This window comes from Acanthopagrus latus, chromosome 9 (genome assembly GCF_904848185.1).
Source record: "Acanthopagrus latus isolate v.2019 chromosome 9, fAcaLat1.1, whole genome shotgun sequence".
In the NCBI taxonomy this organism is placed as follows: domain Eukaryota; kingdom Metazoa; phylum Chordata; class Actinopteri; order Spariformes; family Sparidae; genus Acanthopagrus; species Acanthopagrus latus.
Window position 1 is genome coordinate 13,554,004 of NC_051047.1, and position 22,462 is coordinate 13,576,465.

The 22,462-nt window shown below is 40.1% G+C and overlaps 1 protein-coding gene across 2 annotated transcripts in view; it reads left to right on the forward strand.

Annotated features, from left to right (window-relative positions):
- Window positions 1-22,462, forward strand: part of LOC119026499 (glypican-6-like) — a 105,125-nt gene that overhangs the window by 34,657 nt on the left and 48,006 nt on the right. For both annotated transcript variants that reach the window (XM_037110942.1, XM_037110943.1), the window contains exons 3-4: window positions 5,380-5,771; window positions 12,171-12,336. In XM_037110942.1, coding sequence (XP_036966837.1) covers window positions 5,380-5,771; window positions 12,171-12,336 — 558 coding nt within the window. The remainder of the gene's footprint in view (window positions 1-5,379; window positions 5,772-12,170; window positions 12,337-22,462) is intronic.

Genomic DNA, 22,462 nt, shown 5'->3' on the forward strand with positions numbered 1-22,462 from the left:
TTTTACTTCTTTTTTTTCTCACTGTGTTATGCAGTTCCACAATATTTCTGCAGAAAGTACTCAAATTGGAAGAATGCTTATAAATGCATAAAATAAGCCAGCCAATGTTACCAGCAGGTCAAACCAAATCGTTCCTGGAACTCGACATACCAACCTTCTATTTATTCAAACTAAATCTGTATTGTCCCCCAAGGTTGTCTTCTCAGGCACAGTTACTCCCAGGGTGTAGACTGTTCAGCCTCCACACACTCGCAAGTTTTTCTCCTCCATCAGACACAAAATGAATCAAAAGTTTCACCAATTGAATCGACTTTTTATCAAGAAAGCCACTGAAAATTAATTAATTTCTGCCCGAAATGATCACAAAATCTCTTTCGGGCCTGATTGGCGAAGGGTTTTACAGAGGCCACGTCTTTGACAAATGAAGGTGAACCAGTGATCTATGTTCCCCAGATTTTGCCGTAATTACATGACCTGATTGTATTGATTCTTAAATCGCGCTCTGCTCAAAAAGCATCCAGCGAGTTGTAATCAGCTGCTCGCAATGTAAGACTGAAGCTTAACTGCGCTGCTGTTTGAGAAGTTTTAGGAGCATTAAACCATAGATATCCCATTTAAGTGCTGATTGCACCCTGATTTATGCTTCTGATTAGTGTGTTTGAGCACACTATAAGATTTCTGCAGGCACAGATGTTGAAGTGGGCATGTGAGAATGTGTTCCAGGAAGTTAATGACCACACTGTGTTCTTTCTTTCTTTTTTTTTTTTTTCTTTTCTCATCATAGATTGTAATTACTCAAAATAAGGAGAGTGAATTGTGGTGGAAAAACACTCTTTATCCTCCTGGTCACAGTTCAGAAGACTTTGCAGTAATTAACTCTGGAAGATGGAATCCCACGAGGTTCTCTCATAGTAGATGCCATCTAATCCACAGCTACCTCTGTTGGTTATGTGATTATGACTCAAGGCCTTTCCACACCAAGTCTGGTTTTTTTTTCATATGCATTTTTTGTCCACATGTGGAGGCTCTGTTCATTGTGATAACTTGCCATCCGAGACAAAATGGAGTTGTGTAGCTGTGAAGGTGCGATTGTGGTCCTCTCACTTATTGAAAAAAATAAATAAATAAAAAATACTCGGTCTATCCACTCCTGAAAACAAAACAAGAGCAAAGAGATTTTCAGAGGAGCTATAGACTTATCCTGATCGCTTCCAGGTGTATTTCACGATGGATTGTGTCAATTTTATCGTCATCACACCGTCTGAATAGTCATACAACCCTAGAAATGCTTTTGGCAGACACTGAAAGACACACACAAAAAACCTTCTCTAAAAAAAATCACGAGTCAGTGTACACATGACTGACGTATTCATTTTTTAATGACTCAGTGTGTAACGGCCTTAAATGAAGTAGACGCCATTGTCTGATTACAAAAGAAATGCAACTTGCCTTTTTTCCATCATCTAGCCCGAAGATTTTAAATAAGAATGCTCTGTTACAAAATTGCTGATATAAAGACAACTGACATCCCTGACATCCTGGAGAGCGTCCGCCAGGAGGTTTTTCTGTGAGAGTGAGCAGCTGTGGAAGCGCAGAAACATAGGATTTCTCTCAAATGCCTCTGTGTAACCCCTGCACTGCTGCGTGCACACAGTGAAAAACTGGAGCCAAACTGAGCTTTATCAGCGAAGTGTTAACAACTCGAGAACTGCAAGTAGTAGTATAAAACCCTGTCCAGCATTTTAGAATCATTATCCTCCGTCTGCAGCTCTTAATTACCGAGGATTTATGTTAGCTTTCCTCATCATTTTTACTCTCTGACATTTCACTAAATTTGCTTTTGTAAATTATGATCCCGCTCATGAATTTTCACAAACGAGATTAAGTTGTCTTTTTTATCTAAATATTTTAGTCACTTTACTATTTCAGCCATCACTCCGCGGTCGTCCGCGATGCAATAATTCATTGTAATCACTCCAAAACAGAGCTTAGAGTTATATTGAATATACCATCCACATTAAGGATAAATTTAGCCTTAATTATATGGGTTATATTCAATTAATATTTCAGCTGACGCACTGGGCTGATGGGTTGACTGCATTAAGATTTTTTTTTTTTCTAAAATGCGCATTTTGAAATGAAATTAGTTCTGAAGCTGTCATTAATCAGATTGCATATCGCTCGGCACCACCGACTATTGAAAATAAGTCTCTGAGGCACAAATCATGCTCCAGGCGTTGCATATTTAAATAACTCACTGCTCACTGTCGTCTTTTCATTCATTGTAGTTTCAAGAATGCTTGAAACAAAAACCACATCACAAGTACAATGGAGCGTATGTACTACAACGAGTTGTGTCCTCTTCAGATAACAGAAAACGATGTGTGAACGTAAAGTTAATTTGATCAGATCCCCAGAAGAAGTCCTACAGTTAACACTCACCAGCACCTGATAAGACACGCTAATGGAGGATAATTAAGTGTGATAAGCAAGGGGAGCGTCTGTAGCGGGCATGAGGCATGCGACAGATCAGATTCACGCAGGATTAGAAGCTAGCATTGCTTCCGTGACCTTTTCCCTCCAAGCTAACATCAAGTGAGTTATAATTGCCGCTCGCTGCCGGCAGCTAAAAATACATTCGTCTCAATCAGGTAATACAACTGTGAGACAACATCCTGTGTTTTCCACTACCTAGCAGATGAGTCTTGTTCTCATTCTGTTCTTCATATCACTAATCACATGTGATTTGGTGCAGTACAATGGACAGGCATGCCGTTTGGTTTCTCCACTGCTGTAATATGTAATCTCACCTGCACTGCTGAGCACTTATGACCTCTTCAGATCCATTACAGTTTTGTAGGGGCTGCTCCGATGAGTGACAGTAATATACATGGCTCAGAGAGATGGATCTCTCAGTGGATATGAAGTCAGAGTGTGTCATGTGGCTTTGCCACCAAAGATGCTAATTCAGAACATACTGATTGTGAGACACACAGGGGTATTGTATTAACAGTGGACTAAATGACTGTGTAAAGTGGAAGGCGTTGCTTGTAGTGATGAACCTGCAAAGAATGATCACCCAGTTCTGTGGTTTTGCTCAGTTTATTGCAACTTTGCTGTTTTTGCTTCAGTTTCTCAGCTCTCATCAAGCCTTTTCCATATGCAACCGGCAGTGGTGGAATCTAACCAAGTACATGTATTTTAGTCACTGAAACATGAGCCTGTCATTATGACGGAAGCAGTCACAGTGACTGTACATTTGTTTTAAAATGTATGTGTATATATATATATATAAAGAAAACACAACATGGCTCAATAAAGCTCATCCAGTTTAATACGTGTCTCTGGAAGCCCTGCAATCCCAAATTGTTTTGTACAAACATTATTTGCACCGTTGATTGGTTGCGCACTCACACTTTTACCTCAGCAGCTGCCGTGAAGATTCCAGCTTAAAAAAAAAGTGTAAATAACGTCAGTGAGTGATCTCTAGGCTTCCAGGGACTTGGATTACACCAAACCAGCTGTTTTTCCATTTTAAAAACCAGCCCCCATCTTCTTCAGTTTTTTTTTTTTTTTTTTTTTTAACAAGGATGCTGCGACGCTGTGTTGCTGCGAAGCTCCTGACGTGTTTTGTGGATGACATCACTTCGAGCTGCACTTTGAGCTCTGCATGCAGTGACTGTAACTGTGACATGGAACAAATAGATTCATGAAGAAAATAATCAGCAGATGAAAGTAATGATTAGTTGCAGACCTACCAAAAGCGTTTAAAAATAGAACTCCTACTCAACCACCTAAAACTGTATAATCCTGCTTTTACAGCAATGCGTGAGTAATGATGATCTTATGATAGCCCAAAATCACAATCACGTTGCCTCAGTGGGCTTTAGAAACTGTACAGTGCAACGACATCCTCTGTCCTTAGAACCTCGACTTGAGGGAGGAAAAAACTTGCCATATTGAGAAATCGGGGGGAAAAAAAAGATGGAAAAAACCTCAGGATGAGCCACAGAGGCGAGATCCCTGCAGAACAGTCACAGGGGACATTTTTCTGCATTGAGGACTATGTAACATTTACAGTGCAGGACTTTTGATTGCTAATAGGAAGGTCCTTACTCATTTTCCACCACTGGCTGCAGGTTAGGAGATTTCAGTGACAAATCTCTAATATTCTGCCCCGCAGCAAACAGCAGATACACAACGTTAGAAACTGGCAAAGTGCAGCAAACAGCAGAATGTTTCCGCTGGGATTTGCCAAAACAGAACTTAAAGAAAAATGCATATTGGGCTTGAATTTGTTTGGAACCAAGCTCCAAGGAAATGTTAATCAGTCTGGCACAAAGACAGGCAAACGTTTGCTAACATGTATCGGCTTTATGAGGTGATAATATATCAATATTAAATGTGCCCACAGCTCTTTCCACTGCATCAGAGTGGCCAAAAAAAATCAATTAATGCTGCTTTAAAGCCTTGGATTGGACATATCACCCTATAAAAGACAATAACTGAGGAATATAAAAGACCTTGGGCAGTCTCCACTCTGCTTTATGGGATTGGAGTCTCCTCTGAAAGGTCTTGAACTATATCACTTTGCAGTTAAATGCGCAGAGTTTTGAAGCCCATTTAAATTTTAATCTCGGCCGTTGAAAGACAGGACTATCATTATGGATACCAGATGGTGAGAACCATTATCATCTCATCCCAATTTCTGGTGAGTCACTGAGGTCACGAGGCAAACAACAAGCAGTGCCTAAAAAGGAGCATGCAGACTAACAGCAACGTGAAATTCTAATCATATTTAAGGATTATTTATTGCGCTTTATCCGACTGCTTTCTGCTTGCTATATATGGGGCCTTATCCCAGCGCAAACCTGTATATAGGAAGTCATCTTGTCTGTATCGCGGTTCAGGGATGTATTTTCAGGTTTACAGGTGAGATATGGACAACGCAGACCTCATAGTCTGCAAACACAGAGCTTATTGCTTTCCAGAAATACAAGAGGAAGGCTCCCAATCCAATGTCAACCGTGGTTTACCGGAGATAAGAATCAACAAAGCTGTGAAGTCTCTTCAAAATGAAATCAACATCAGCAGCCATAATTGATTTGCTATTTTGGTATTTTTTGCTTGTCGGCGTGTTTGCTTCCAACATTCTTTCCTTTTTAAAAATATTTTTAAGCAGCATTCTGTCTCACAATCTGACACTTTCAATGTACTTTTGCTGCATTCCTGTTTTAATCTCAAATTTAGGCAAGGTTCCCAATGCATCTTATCAAGTTACATGTAAGCCATATGCAGCATAATTTAAACCAACACGGTCACACATTTACGAAAATGATAAGTAACACTGTTTTCCTTTATTCTTTCTTCTCCACCCAGAATTCTTCCTGGAGCTACTGGAGAACACAGAGAGGTCCCTGCACGAGATGTTTGTGAGGACTTACGGCAAGCCTTACATGCAGAACTCGGCGGTCTTCGAGAACCTATTCGCCGAGCTGAAGCGCTATTACACAGGGGGGAACGTTAACCTGGAGGAAATGCTTAATGACTTCTGGTCGCGGCTGCTGGAGCGCATGTTCACACTGCTCAACTCCCAGTACGTCATCACTGAGGACTATCTGGAGTGTATCAGCAAGTACACCGAGGAGCTTAAGCCCTTTGGAGACGTGCCCAGGAAGCTCAAGGCTCAGGTTACCAGGGCATTCATCGCTGCACGCACATTTGTCCAAGGGCTGTCCGTCGGCCGGGAGGTGGCCCAGAGAGTGTCAAAGGTAAAAGTGCTCAGCAAGACCCGGTTAAAGGTGCACTATGTTGTTTTGGGCAAGAAATTTTAAGCAGAAGAGAAACATCCTCGTTCATTGATCTTCACTACTTAAGAAACTGAATGAGCAAACTGTCATCAAAGGACAAAATGATTTCATACTGTTTTACATTGTTTATGTCTTTTAAGTAGCCACCTGTCTGACTTCACACAGCATTCTGGGGACCCAATTTCCCCAGTTTATTTATTAAGTTATGGAAATACCTTAAAACAAATAAATATGTCCAAGTTTGTATTATTACCTTATAAATTTGTAAATCTTCCATTTTTTAGTTTTCATTTCTTATTTTCTAAAACTACAGAGTGCACCTTTACATGCTTTCTTCTGTCTATTACAGACCTGAAACAAAAAACATATTTTGGCTGATTTCACTTGCCGATCCAGTCGAGAAACAGCATTTCGCCTGAGCTGAAATTAAGACTTGCTGTGTATCCTGCTCAAATTCACAACAGGCCCAAGGTCTTGTGTGGTGTTGATGCAGAAAGCACACATTTCCCTCCTGGATTCCGCACGAACAAGTTCCTCCAAGATACTTTTCTATCTAATGTGTTCTCTCTTGGCGCCTGTCTTCGGGAAGTTTGGGCCTCAAGGCGCGTTGTTCAGGTGCAGCGTTGAAGCTTTATGTGAATTTGCTCAGGAGAAACAATGAAAAAGAGGAGAAAAAGAAATTCCTGCCATCACGCTTTATTGCTCTATCGCCTGGTATTTGTTCACCCTGTATATACAGGCACCATTAATCATGTGTTGCCTCAGTTTTCTGTTTGATGCGATGTAATCTTAATGCAGCTTCTGCAGTATATCACACTGCCCTGGGAGTGTGTGTAGTTCTGATCATGTACAAAGTAAGATTAAAGGGAAAAGCAAGAGGGCTAAGGCTTGGATTTAGTCACACTCGACAACAACAGGGCTGTTTCTGCACGCCTTCTTATGGGATGAGAGAAGCACCGATAAACACTGCGCCGCAAATCCCCAGCCACCCTGGTTTCCTTTCACTACAGTATTGATATCAGATAGATTGGATTATCAACACTATTATAAATATTTATAGACCTGCTGTAGAGTACATAAACAGAAGGCAATGAAAATATTGTAGCCCTCAATCATTGGAGACGGGGAGGTAGACCTGTGGAGGAGACAGAAACCCAACATTCAATCTCGTGCACTCAGTGAACTTTCACCATGCTGTGTGTGTGTGTGTGTGTGTGTGTGTGTGTGTGTGTGTGTGTGTGTGTGTCAACCCCCCCTCAGCAGTAGTAGCATTGGGGCTCATGTAGGAGCTGCCACAGACGATGTGTTGTTAGTATGCGTTTACTGAGTTACACCCCGCGTGTCTTACAAGCCAGCATGTCCCAGCGTCCCCTCTTGACATTTCAGTGAGACCTGAGATCCAGGTCATGTGTCTGGGACTGCAGCCCTTTGATCCCTCGGGGTATAAACTCATCACGAGGGCTCGGGTGTAAGCATAATGGAATAAGACACCCCGCTGGAGGTGACTGTTGCACGGCGCCTCCAAGATGTGACACCCATGCTTAAAGCTGCTGAGATATATATTGAATAAAAGTAGATGTTGTAGTGCTTTATTTTCCTTTCACAGCTTAGCTGACAAAACACAAAATCCAGCGGAACTTTGAAGAAGCAGGAAGACGTGTTTGGAGTCTGCATCTCTCCCGGATCATTACCCAAACACTATGTCTGCTTCTGTTACTTTGAAGTGATTAAAATCTTATAATCATCCGTCTGGTTATTTATATTATTTTATATTCTGGCGGTAGCTTAAAAAAAAAAAAAAATCTTTTGTTACCTGAGTGCAAGCGCTGTAATAACACGGCAAGGGGTCTGACAGATGCAAATGTAAAAACAGCACTGTGCTGTGTTTCTGTTAAAGCCAATGTGCATCAACTTTTTAAAATAAAATGTTTCAGTATTGCTCATTAAGTTGCGGGTGTTTACACAAATCCAAGGAAGTAGTTATAAAAAGTACCCAAAAGTCATACTTTTTTTAAAGTGAAAGTCATCCATATGAACCAAATAGTATCTGGTAAAAAAAAGTTTAAGTGCTTTCTTCATATATGTATGAACATGTAAGTATAGACTGTATACTATGAGACAACCAGTTATCAGGACCAGTTATTGGATGGTCGAATATAGGATCAGATATTCAGCATTTTTCTGCAAATTAGTGTCAGTTTTTTATTCTTTTTGTCAATTAAATTAGTCATTTTTTAAAAACCATATTCGCCTCCAAAATGTTCTGCAGCGAAAGTATAGAGTGGCAGAAAATGTTAACACTCATGTCAAGTACAAGTACATACAAAAAATATACTATATGTATGTAGAGTACTTGTAAATGTACTTAGTTAAATGCTTCAGTAAGGAGGGTCAGTACAAAGCTGGCTTTGCCTCGACACTGACCCTCGTAAAAGGATAAGTCCCACCCATACCGGACCCAGCAACTGCACCCCAGCCACAGGTAAGTGTCGCTCCGGTTTGATAGTATTTACAGTTGCCTACATATGGTAAGTCAGCTGGAAATTGGCTAACTATGTTTGCTCTGCTTCAGTCCACTATGCAATGGCGTTTGAAGCGAGTTTAATGTTAATAATATTACGAGGGAGCTTGTGCAGACTGGAGACAGAGACGATGCTAACAGTTAGCGACATGCTAGTGACTGTAACAACACGTACAAACAAACTAACATTATTCAGACACACTAACCATTCGGAAGCCTCCTGCTGCAGCCTCAGAGTCTGTACTTCTTCAGATACTTCTTCACATACAAGCTAACACAAACCGCAGCCGGCACCTGAGAGGTGGTGTGTAGCAGGCAAAGCAGGCGTTGACAGATGGAGCTCATTAGCATTTAAAGGTGCAGGCACAGAAACAGCCTCCTCTCAGTAGAGCTCACTTGAGCGACTTTTAGACAGCTGAAATTCAGGACCACGGATGGGTTTGGGGCAATACGTTTAGAATACAGTGTTGTTGGACCTCTGACCTAGATTATATCTGACAAATTGTTACAGACCTGGGATCTGTATTTACCACAGTAGTGTTGCCCTTAGTAACTATGGAGGAGCGCCAAATTACACACAGGTCAATTTCTACATAATGTTGCTTTAAGACCGGCATCCATAACATATTCTCATCACTAACTGGGGGCCGCTGTCTGACGTCATCAATCCAACTACCCATGCTACTGTCCCTGTCAGCAGGCAGCAGCAGACACTGAGTCACTACGACTTGCCATCACAGTAATGGTGCCACCGTTAGATGGCAGAACACACAAATCGGTCGTTATAAGTGAATCATCGTCACAGGGGGAATCATTCATGCAGGCACTTAACTGGATTTTCTAAATTCATACACTAGAGTGAAAAACAGTTCCATTTATTATTATTATTTGGAAGATTCCCAGAACTTAAAATATGAGGAGAGGTGACACACGACTCTCGTATTTGTGAAAAGTTATTAGAATGTGGAAGATAAATATATGTAGTGAGTATAATTAGCTAAACCAAATTTGTTTAACTTTTGTGAAATACCAAATCCCTAATTCATGTGATTAACGGTGATGAACAAAAATGGCATTTTTTTTTTTTTTTTAAATGATACAAATTTTCAAAACTAAGATCTGGGCGAGTCCCTTTAACAACCACTACCATACTGCTCCTCGTGCTCCAAATAATTAGATTAGAAATAATAATGCTAATTGCGAAAACAGTGATTATTTCTCCCCTGGCGTCTGAATCTGCTGTGAACAGAGTCTTGTCTCGCTTCTGTGAGGCTGCCTGATACCTGTGTGAGGTGTGATAGCTGTTGGCGGGAACACTTTTTAGAATATTTAGTGTTGAGTTTGTATGTGACAAGTCACAGCGGTCTTCTGTGAAGTCACGCGTGAGGGTTTGTTATTATCTGAGCCAGACTCTGTGGGGCTATAGGAAAAATGTCTCCTCTCCTCTCTTTATGACACTTACCACTGGGCAGAGAGAGAGGAAGGGATCCAGGCACATCAAACATTAACACATATCGCCAAGAGAAGGTCGTCCATGTTTTTTGTCTTCCCCAGGCTGTACTGTAGCTCACTATACTCTGATCTTACAAGGCAAAATATCCACACTAGGGGCTATATGAGAAAATGTTGAATTGACCATAATGAGTCAATCATTGCTGCGCTGCACGTATCTTTCTGATTTTGAGACATCGCTGCTTGTTTTTAAAACACTTTGCATGGTCAGGCCCCTCAGCTGATTCCCCAAAAGCCTAATTGGTGCTTGACATCTTTTGGCAGGGCTTGTTTAGCCTTTAAGCGTGTCCAAAATCACAGTTTGTCACAAAGAGGCTTTGTTGTCCAGGCCTCTCAGGTGGGCAAAATCGTGTTTTATTTGTATTGTGTTGCTGGTGTTTGCGGAATGCTGTCATCTCATTTTTTAAAATTTATTTATTTATTTATTTTTTATATTCATTCATCTGATTATTTAGTATTCTTTTTAGCATCTATGGCCGTATGGTCCTTGTTTTGCCGCAGATCACTTTGTAACTGTTTTGAAAAGTTTTTCACCCAGTCACATGAGGCAATAACATCTGATAGAATTGTTTTCCTTTTTCACATTCTTTACATAAAATTAATATAACAGAAGCCTCTGTCCAAAGCAACGTGTGATGAGTGCATGTAACGTGAGCTAGATGTCTTCAGAAGTCGGGTCTGCATCTTGTCAACAAAAACAACTTGTGTTTGGATATAATTTGTGTTTTCGTAAACGAAAGGAGGCATCAGTAAGTGCTTGCATGCTGTGTCTGTTTAATCCAAAAATGTGGATTTCTGATGCTTAATAAGATGCTTGTTGGCGCTTCACGGAAAACAGAATAAAAGTCCATTAGCAGCGACCCAGGAGCCTTCACTTCAGACATTTTGACAGGGCTCCAGGGAGCAGGCGTTTGAGTGCTGGGGATGCAAATGTTCAGTTCAGTACGCATTTTAGAATTTACCCCCAAAAAATCATTAAAGTTAGCAGGTCACGCAGTCAGGTTTGTATTTGCTATCTGAAATGTCAGTGTACTTGCTTGGCACGTGGCAAAAACAGATGGTCAGTGATAAGAGGTTGCTCTTCGGTTTGTACAGAGTCGGCACGTGGCCAGGAAACAGCTGATTCAGCCAATGGTCAAATCTTTGATTTAGGCCTAAGAGGGCTTCAAAATGTGCACAACATTAAATATTCTCTGTTCTTATCCATTGAAGCGATGAGCTTTAAAAGAGCCAGAATGAGCCGAGGCTCAGTTTGGATCAGCTCCTTGTGCCACAATGCTTCAATAAGCGGCTTCTCCCTAAAAATGACTTAAGAATCTGTAGTTCTGTGCATCTTTCTCTTCGTAAGCAATCTGTCCAAAATGATCGTCTGTCATGGAAAGCTTATTTTTGGATTAAAAACAGAAACAAATTAAAACGCTCAGTTTAGTGGCTTGATTGATTATTAAACTCGCTCATTGTCTTGTTGTTTTCCACCATCTACAAATGCATGCAGAGTTTACTTGCAACTAATAAATTACTTTAAATTTCAACCAAACTAAATTAATCCTGTGGTTCAGACCAAAAACAACTTGATGTGGAGCTGGGATGTTGTGGTTAAGTACATCTATTAAAGGAGCACTTAAACACAACACAACTCGTCAGCAGAGGAACTGATCATATGACTAGAAATACATATATATAAGATTGATTCTGCTAAATCTATCATGCAAATATTAACAGAATCATTTTCTTGAGAGGTGCTTTGAATATCTGTTGTGGGTGTTTTACTCATGTTCCTGTTTCAAACAAAAAGCTAACGTTAGGGCTATGTGCTAAACATGATATATCGCATTTCATTGCCGTGAAGAAATCTGTGAAAACACACTTAAGAAAAATTGTCAGTGAATATGTATTCATTTGGGCTTTGTATTTTTATCGCCATGCTTTTAACTCAGTGACAAATGGAACTGTCTCGTGAGAAAGACTGAAAAACTGTTAATTCTAGCTGATGAGAAAGCAAATAAGTATTTGTCTGTATCTAATAATTAACATTTAAATGCAGATCAAACTCTGTGACGATGATCACACACACTGTGATTGACACTCGCGAGTCTTGGGTCAGCAGAACTTCTCTCTTATCTCAGCTCTAGTGCTGCCCGCTGACTGATTATTCTGATGAATCTTCTTTTTTTCCTCAATTATTTTGTTTTTTTCTGAACAACTTCGAATCCTGTATAAAAAGGGAAACAAAAGACCGCCTGCTTTAGATGCAGAATGCGATTCAAGCGTCTTCGGACTTGTTGTCCTGGTGCTCACGACCGCTGTCACTCTCTGTGCTCTTGCAGGTGAGCAGTACCCCGCCATGCATCCGAGCGCTGACCAAGATGATGTACTGCCCCTACTGTCAGGGCATGCCAGCAGTTAAATCCTGTAAGAACTACTGCCTGAATGTCATGAAGGGCTGTCTGGCTAATCAAGCTGATCTGGATCCAGAGTGGAACCTGTACATTGGTGAGTCTTGTCAAGCATGACTCCTTCACCTGGGTCCTGCTGTTCTGTCATTTACCATCATACCAATGAGATGTCTTCTGTAAATATGTATGCCTTGGGTGTGTGTCTTGTATGGCTCTTCGGTGAATGGGACTAATATCTTAATTTGCACTAAAAATTATATATGTTAAATAATCGTTAAAGTGGCATGTTTAGAACCAGTAAACAACTGCAAAACAATGAGCTGACAGCCGTTTTTAAGAGATGGTCGAATCGGAGGAGCGCAGCAAGCAGTATTTGTACATATCAGGGTCTAACTGGATTCAGTTTAGCAATAATGTAGATTTACACCTTTTGTCTGGCGTGTTCACAAAAGAACAAAACAGCAGTGTTGAAAGAGAAATCATTCAGGCACTTTCATGTTGATTTTTTATGGAGGTAAAGAGAGGCCACAATTATCACGCTGTTTGTGTCGCGTGGTATCCATCAAGAGCAAGGAGGCTGTAATTAAACCTGGAGGCCAAGTCCCATTCAGTTCGCTGAAAGCCACTCAGTGGCGCATGAAGCCAAAATGACTCGACTGTCTTCCGCATAACTTTCACAATGTGGGGCCCATAGAGTGTGCACGCTAGAAACCTCCGCTGACTGAGCCGGCTAACTTCCAGTTTAGCACCCGGCTAACTTGAATGGGGATAAGATGATTTAATGGTGCAGCTCTTTTAGCCTTTATAAATGTTATTGGACAGAATGGCTCAAAATATTACAACAAAATGAGTCATATTGAGGGGGTTGCGACACTCATTAAAATGTATCCCCCGTTTCAGAGATGCCTCTTTAACCATGTCAGCTTATTGGGAAAAGTCATCTTGGGCCCCAGTGCATCACATGACGGTGTAATTACATGGTTTGGCCACAACCAAAGTTAGCTTCAAAGCCTGGTGCTCCTCCTGTTGGATTTGTCAAGAGTCTGGACAGGCCAGTTTGCCAGTTTTTGGAGAGAAACAAAGAAAAAATGAGTCCAACAGTATGCTACTGAACTATACTATACTGCCCTAACATTTAGCAAAGATAACATTCGCTTGCAGTAGCAACATATGTTAGCTACTGATAGCAACATTAATAATAGCCAGCTAGACAGCCTTAGCAATTTCAAGTTTGCTAGTGTGAGTGTTAGGAACATTAGCTAATGCAACAACAGCAGTGTTTTGATGCAATGGGAGGGGGGAGATGTTCCACATTAGGTGGGTAAATATTATCAATACCATCTTAAAATCTGTAATGTTTACGTTAATGAATTGGGATTTTTTTTTTTTTTTTTAGTACATTGAAAGTTTTATTCTTCATAAGCCATAGATCGGAATTTACGTTGCTCAGGTTTCCCCTCGCTGAAATTTCCTGGATGCCAAATTTCACAATTAGGTATTGAGATGCTTGTAGGATTCAAATATTACGGTGTTTATTATTATATTATAAATATTATTGGTGTTTCTATCATCCCAAGCATGCAGAATGTATGCATATGTATAGTAAATAATGTTACTGTGGTTTTCTTCAACATTTCAAAATGCGTTGATAAGATAAATAATGTAGAAGAAGCTTAGGTTAAAATGTTTACCTTGTAGGTCTGCAGGATTACAGAAATAGGTGTTATGCTGTCACGTCTTCCTTTCTATTCTAAGCGAGGTTACAGCTGGCGCTGCGTTGTTAACAAGTTTTGACAACAACAGCTCCATCGACACGCAGTGGGCCCCTTCGGATAAAAAGGTGCTTTATTTGTCATTCTTTTATCAACATTTTCCTGCATAATAAAAAGATTTTATTCATGGGATTCTGCCCTCCTGCTGGGCTAAATGGGGACTTGTAATAGGGCAGAAGTGCACTGCAGGGAGTGTCAGGTTTTGTGAAGAGAAGTTCAATAAGAACATGTTCAGCTCAGAGACAAGAAGTATAAACATGAATGCAACATTTATATATTTATTCATTATTTCATAGAATGCCTTACACAAATGAGTCCCGCTGTCATTTAGATAGGCTCGTCCTGTAGGACTGAACGAAGGCTCCGACAGTGAAGAACGTGACCAGGCTGCTGTGAGAAACAGAGAGGAGGCGCTTTGAAAACACCGTTCAATACTAAAATTGCATTCATATAAAGAAAACCTGATGCAGCAGACTTACGAAGAAGGTGTTTTTTTTTTTTTGTTTTTTTTTTAAGCAGAATTTGCCAAATTATTCGGTTCATTGTTTTCTTACCTCTTGTTTGAAAATTCTCTTTTCTTTTCCTGTGAAATGTAGAAATATTTTTACACGACTCATTCATCCCTCTGGGGTGTCTGCACAAATATGTCAATTAAATGTCATGCAGCAAAAACCTTTGAATTAACATTTTTAAATTAAGGACAGTGCTTGTTCATTACTTCCGTTCTCTGTTTTTTGCAATGTATTTGGTAAATTGAGTAAGTTAGATTCTATCACTGGTTATTAGATTTTCATTTTCCAAATGTGGATTATCATTGTCCGTCATTACTAATAGTAGGCTTGGCCCTGACAAAACCAAAGCAGTCAGATCTTAAACCGAACCTCAGGATGCTCTTACTACCTTCTACTGGGATTTAAGGTGATATTTGTCCACTGTGGGACAGAAACACACACAGCAACAGAGCTCTCTTATAAAGTGCATGTTGGCAAACAAATGCCTACATGCACATCCAGGAGACTCAAAGCACCTGGTGACTCCACCTTTAGTGTACACCCCCTTTTTAAACTGATTTTCTTGAGAAAACATTGTCTGTTGTTTTTTTTGTTTTTTTTTTCATTTCTGTGTTTTCTTTGCTTTTGGCTTTCTTGATGTTCAGTCATCCTCACCAGCCCCTCGTTGTCTTTGGCACTCGGCCATTTTACGCTGGGCATGTAGCGCACAACCAGCTTGTGTAAGCTTATGACCTTGGAGCGGCTGCACGATGTTTCGTGCCAGTCTCAGTGAGAGCCACTGGGACTATGTGGACCAGCAGACCAAAACAATGAGCAGCTCAAAGAGGGTGAAAGCTTCAAAGAGCTCTGGGATGGAGAGTTTTCATATATACTTACAATTTTACATTTATACATTGCAGACATGTAAATAAATAGAAACGAATCAAACAACAAAACTAAACAAGAAGAGCATCAACAACAAAGACTGCAGAACAGTACAATGACCTGGCATCACAATGATAGATAACATACAGTACAATGCATCACAATTAAATATTAAATTCATGATTATAGCTTGTACTTTACCTACAGTATATGGGGGGGGCATTTTTTCAAAATAAAAGTCACAATGGCTGCTTATATACACAATGCTGAAACACAATTCTAAAATCGATCCCAAGTCATTAGAGAATTGTATTTGATATCTCCAATCATGTACACTAATCGTTCCGCACTGTACCTTAAATGTCAGAACATTCAAGTAACCTTGTCTCTGTGAACAAATCTTCAAGTTCCGAACCCAACAAAGCTGGGACACGTAAAACAGAATGTCATAATCTGCTCATCCTTTTCTGACACATCCTCGATTGAAAACAGTACAAACACAAGATATTAAATGTTTTAGCTCATCAACCTCATTGATTTTACCTCTGCCAAGGAGGTCATGTTTTCACCTGTGTCCATTTGTTTGTTGGTTCGTTTGTCAGCAGAATTAAACAAAAACTACTGAATGGGTTTTCATGGAAGTTAAATGGATGATGGCTCTCAGCCCAGATTATACCACACTTTTGGTGTAGATCTTGGTAAAGGATCAGATCCAGGAAAACTTTCCTTGTTTTGTTTAACATTACAATATAAGGCTTTTTTTTCTTCCTCAGGGATGTAGTTAGGTGGATTTTGATGTGATCCTAGATCTGGTTAGGTCCCCAGAGCACTGTTTTTAGCTAGAAAGGTGGCAGAGTCCACCACATATAAACAAAGTAAAACACTACGACGTTGTGTTGTCCTTTAAGGTTAACGCAGTCATAAAACAGAGTTTATTTATTTACTTTGTTTAGTCTCTGAGCGCTAATGTAATAGTAAATAAATAAATGCTTATTTTGAGTGTGATGCCAGAAACTTTTTCAAACAGGAGCAACAAAAGACTGAGAAAGCGGAACGCTCAAGAACACCTGTTTAGAACATTGCACTGGAAACAGTTTTGTTGGTAACAGGTAATAGCATCATGATAGCATATGACAGGGCCATCCTTGAAAGGCTCAGTCATTCACAAGCAAGGTTGGAGTGAAGGTCATCACTTTGACAGGATTCTATAAGCGATATTACTACATAGGCTATTTTTCATCCCCTTTATGTTAAACACAGCAGCACAACTTTCTTTGAAACGGGGTTGTAAATAAAACATTTTTTAGCAGTCAAAACCACCCAGCATATTATTTTCCTTTCCTTTTACCTTGGCGCAGCCCTCTGCAGCAAGCAAACAGCAGGACAAAGAGAGAGACATATATTCATTATTACTGAAACCAAGTGAAACCCTTCTGCCTAAAAAGGAGCTGACTGCAGGGCAGTGCCACAGCAAATGAATCAAAGTTCCCACTTGTCCACAACCATGCCAGCAGAGATCACAGGAGCTTGGGTCTGGGTTTTTTTTTTTTTTTTTTCCTTTAAAGCCTGAAAGGGGTGATATTTGCTTTGTGATAGATTTTCTATTGTGTAACTCTGAATCTCACTGGCTTGGAAATTACTGCAGGGTCCCAACACTTCTCTTTCCACCCTCTGCAGAGGTGAATGAAACCCCTAAATCTTGTTCCCATAACAGCTGAGTCCGAATGCTGCGATTTCAGGAATGATTTAACATCCTTTAGTTGTCTACGGACCTGAGACAGAAGTGTTAATCTGTCTCATAATTAGAGTTAAAGCATTATTTTCCCTTAAATTGTCAACAGTTTTTTTTAAGGAAGTATTTGTGTTCAAGTTATATGTCCTTCTAAAGGATAAAAACTCCCCTTTCTCTACCATTTGTGAAATATCATGCCAGTTCCATGCTGCTTTACAAGCTGCATTGTGCCATATTGGACAGGATGGTGAAACAGTTCCTGCGATGCAAATTTTTTCTGGACTATGCATCACACAAGAATTCATTAATGCCATAATCTAGCTTCCTAAGTGGAACACAGAGACACCATGGTGATGATGAAGAGATCAGTTATTTGTTTGGTCCTATAGCAGATACTGCTGCAGCCTATCGCAACTACCATCTGTTTTAAATAAAGGGGATATCTGGTGTTTAATGCAAGGGAGTACGGGTATACATCTGGGAGTCCCACTCTATCTCTTGGCAGTATTAGTGTTCTTCTGATTAATTCAAGGCTTTTTGTCCTTTCACAGTGAGGAAGAAAACATTCTGTTTATTGTCAGACCAAGGTTTTGGAATGTACAAAGGAACAGAGTGAAATGAAAAGTGAGTCTTAGAGGAATATTCATATTGAGCACTTCAGCTCCATCCTAGACCACCTTCTAAGTTGTTCCTTTGTGGAATATGATTAGGACCATGTATTCAAATCAGTTTCTTTTATTAAAAGGTGCTCTAATCGTAATACCAGGGTGGAGGGTCTATTCACAGTGGGATCAGCAGAACCACAGAAACTGTACTCATTTGATTCAGTGTTGAAATCAACACAATGACGCTCTGGAGATGAATTTGACACAGATATGTGCACTTTGAGGAAGGTGGTAGATTTCAGTGGATAACAACATTGTTTTTAATGTCAATCTAAACATGATTCTTCCTTCAAAGTGTGTTTGGTAGAGGCAAAATGCACAAACACATGACTACATGATCACGCACCATACATCCTCACAAAATGACAATGTAGCTGATGGGACAGCTCTGCATTTTCTATCAGGTAACACTACCCAATGAGGTCAAGGGTACTTGTGCAACAGCCCTCTTAACAGATTATAGTGATGATATAATACAATACCTTCATCCGTGGTGTCTGACAGTACATTTCTGTGACTATACATTGCGTTGCAGGCCGTAAAGAAAGCAAGATCTAGTTGTGCTTGCTGAGGACACATGCATTCAGTGATTTCGACGTGGCAGCAGATCTGTTTCATGAATGATCCACGGTGGCCTGAATGCCCCTATGTGTTCATCAAGCACGGGGCAGAGCAGCTGCAGTGCGGAGGGAGAAAGGACAAGACTGACAGATTCCGGCACGTGTTTCCCCTAAAAGCAGGGATGTAGTGGAGTGTATACGAACATTAATCATTAATGAAGTCTGCGAAACCCCCCCCCCCCCACCCCCTCGAAAGTTGGAATTGCATATATGCAGATTTCATTGCTCTCTGGCACTTTGTAAACTTGTGGGTCAGTCATTTCCATTGCATCATGATATTCTCACAAGAGTTGGAGCAAAGCATCACAAATAGTGGGACTCAAATGGAATACTTCACTGCGCTGAACGAGGCAAAAACATCAACTGGTGCAGATTTCAAGCAAACACAGTAGACAGTGGAATTGCAGAAGGAGATCTGAGAGCAAAAATGTTCCTGTAAATGTTGTTAGATCTTCTTTCGGTTTCAAGCGAAGGGACAAATACTGAGGAAGCCTGAACAGCTTGAGGCGATGTTTTGTGCAATGATCAATTCGGTGTATAATGTGGACATACGGAGCATATATTTAGAGTTATTTGGACAATTAAACTTCACCAACTTCAGCAACTGTGTGCACTGCTCATATACTTCCAACATTATGACAATGAAATAGAAACATAATTGAATATTTTATTTACTCACTCCATCTTGCCGCAAAGAATAAACATTATTAGATGGGGGGCAGTATGTAGTTTTTACAATATTTATGAGGTAATAATACAAACCATTCTATTATTCCATAACTGAGTAAACAAGCTGTTCTCAGAGGAAAATAAGGTCCCCAGAGCGCTATTTGAAGCTAGGAAGGTGGCAGGGTCCGCCACATATAAAGATCAGTTTATTTTTTAAGTCATGAAAACAAAGGCAGTTTGTTTATTTAGTTTGTGTATGCATTAAAAAAAAAATCAGTCAATAAAGATGTTTCTCTTCTGATTAGAATTTCTTCCCCCAAACTATATAGTGCACCTTTAACATGAATATTATTTGTTATGTATATTCCAGGACTATATTAGCTTGAATACTCTTGCATAGAGTCATAGTGCACATATACATGGCTAATTTATTAGAGGCTTCTTTGGGATGTATTTATTGGGTTTCTTTGTCACGGCTCTTAATGACATGTGATGTGTTTTATCATAGTTTTTAATATGTCTCTCTCTGTTGATCACGTACTTTAACGGGCATCCCTATTTCGTCTTTACTGACTCAGGGGCACATTGAAAATGGTTATTTTATTTTTATTTCTATTTAACTTTTGTTTTCAGTTCAAAAGTTAAAAACAATTCAGTCAGAAATTGATCAAACAGCATGCGAGAGTGGCTAAATACCCGAGTTGGCCCACATTGGCTCTGATGAACAGTATCAGGGTGAGCTAGCTGCTTTTGTCAGTGTGTTTGTGCACTTGTTTGACAGATCCGTCATTATTGTTAGTATTCTATTTGTTCAATATTCAATTTATTTATTAGTTAATGTAGATCATTGTGAGAGAGCAGTTAGAGTGAAAAGAGACATAGACAGAGCTTCTTCCAGGCTTGTCTTGTCCCACAGAAACACATTATCTTTCACTGGTGTCGGCACTGATGCTAGGACTTACAGCATTAGGTGAAAAATCACTGAAAATTTGTCAACAGGTCCATCATGATGATTCCAAACAATACCACTTACACAACCTGACCACATTTGGGCTCCTACAGAATTTACTTGTTACTAAAATACATTAATGACTGTGATAGTGACTGTCATGAAGTCATGAATCTAAAGAAATCCATTGTGATTGCTCTACTATCACCGCACTTCAAAATTACATTTCATTAGTCCAGAGTGCACGATTTGGTAAGATAATAAAAATAAGTATCAAGCTGAGAGAAGTCAGGAAAGTCAACAGCACTGAGCGTCCGGAGGAATGGTGATGGTGTGTCTGCTTTGCAAACATGTGACCTGGATATTTTGTCAGTCATTGACCCAATTATGTATTTCAAATGAATCCAACTAGTTCATTAATTTTGAAGGGCCAGGCCCAGAGGTTATATCACAAACACTGTGTGTGTTATGACTTTAGACGCCTGTCAAAACAAAACAAAAAATACATGACCGTCACAGTGTACCGGCAACAGGGGTTAGGGGTAGGGGTAAGACAACAATACACAGAGAATAACCAATAATGAAGAGAACTGTAAATCAAAGAAAAGGCCCCATGTTGGGGAAAATCGGAAAGATAAAATTGTGCCAAAGCTAAGTCACTGCAAGTCTGCTGTTACTGTTGCCTCTGTTGTAATTAAAGCCTAGTGATGCTTGCTGTCACATCTTACCTTCAACAAGCAATCAAACAAGGCAAACATGGCAACATCAAAAGCCGTAACAGCTATAATGAAAGCCTCACCAAGGCTCTACAGTAAATTCATCTCAGCTGTCAGTCTGGCTTTAAGTGTGTTTGCATGTATTGTAATGTTAATCTCCATCCATCTATTTGAAAACCACTTATCCTGTTCAGGGTTGTGTGGGTTGCCAGAGGGACGCCCTGCGGTGCTCGAGTGCGATAGCACACATAAACAGATTTTCACACTCACATTCACACCTACAGACATTTGAGAGTCACCTTTAGACCTTTGCTGCATTTCTTTGGAGAAACCCACGCGCGGAGAGGGAGAAGATACCAGCTCAAACTCAGTCTGTGCGTCTACGAATATATTGTACTTTTCTTGAGTTTAAGTGAGATTACACAGGTCAACCAAGTGCATTTCAGTCCGGTGAGAAATGTCTACGTTCGCTACGCTAACAAAGGATACATTTCAGTCATGACTCCACTCAGCTTTGACAACTTGCCATTAAACCCAGAGCAACACTCATTCTGTCTTCATCAGGACTCATGTCAATCGGATTATTGTTCCCTGGTGTAGATTAAATGCCAGTTCTATACCTTTTGTCTCTGACATTTCATGCTCATTATGGATGAAGGATTTTCAATTAGCTCTAGGTCTCACCACACAGAAAGTATTGAATTGGCTCTCGGTGTTAAATTATCAGGAAGGCTCCTTCATGTTTAGCACAGATGGACAGACTATTGTGATGTGTAATACCCTGTAGCTACTATATTACTAGTTGGGTGATATGAACCATACAGTATGAATGTGTCATTTTTGAATACATAATAGTTAGTGATTATTATTTGGACACCGTATAGAGCAAGTACTGTGATTTCTTTTTAATACTGACACTGAAAAAACAGCTAAAAAAAGACTTAATTAATGTCAGCTGTAACAACTAAGCAAATGCCTAGTCACATTAGCTATGATTGCTAATGTTTGCTCACACTACCCCCGTTCACACTGCCCTTCTGTGGCACGACTCCATATGGACACTCCCACACAGAGTATGAAAGCCTGCAACTCCCCTGTGGTTAGCTGGAACTCTAGAAGTCTCTTGGATGAGAGGTGAGACGTCTTCAAGAAGCTGAACCATGTCCAGTTGTCTACAATTCAGCACTTAGCAGGCATGGCTTGTTTCAGCAGACCTCAGTTTCAAACACTGTAAATAAAAATGACAGCTTAATAAAAGTCAGTAAAAAAACAAAGAAATGATCTAATCAGATTGTCGTTAAAAAACACATAAAGATACCAAAAATAGGTCAGGTTTTGCAATCAACGCCAAATGTTAATGTCACTTATCTGGCCACTTAGCCGTCCTCTCAACTTAAACTGGGTCATATCAGCTCGCTGCAAAAGAATAAGGAGCTTTGGCTCAAGAGCTCAGAGAGAAATCGTGAGAAATACCTGAAAGTCCCGACGCAGACACTCCAAGCTAAGATATTCATCTTGATTCCTGTGCCATCCATTCAGACCAACATCATATAACTGCTCCACTGACCAGAGAGGACAAGATATTGGGAAGGCGAAAAACTAATCCAACCAAAGAGCGAGAAATCCTTAAAACCTTGGGGGCTGTGCGCCTGATAGCAACGATTTTCCCCTTGCAACCCCTTCTCACCAACAGTTCCACTTGCAGGAAATAACACCCTCCGACT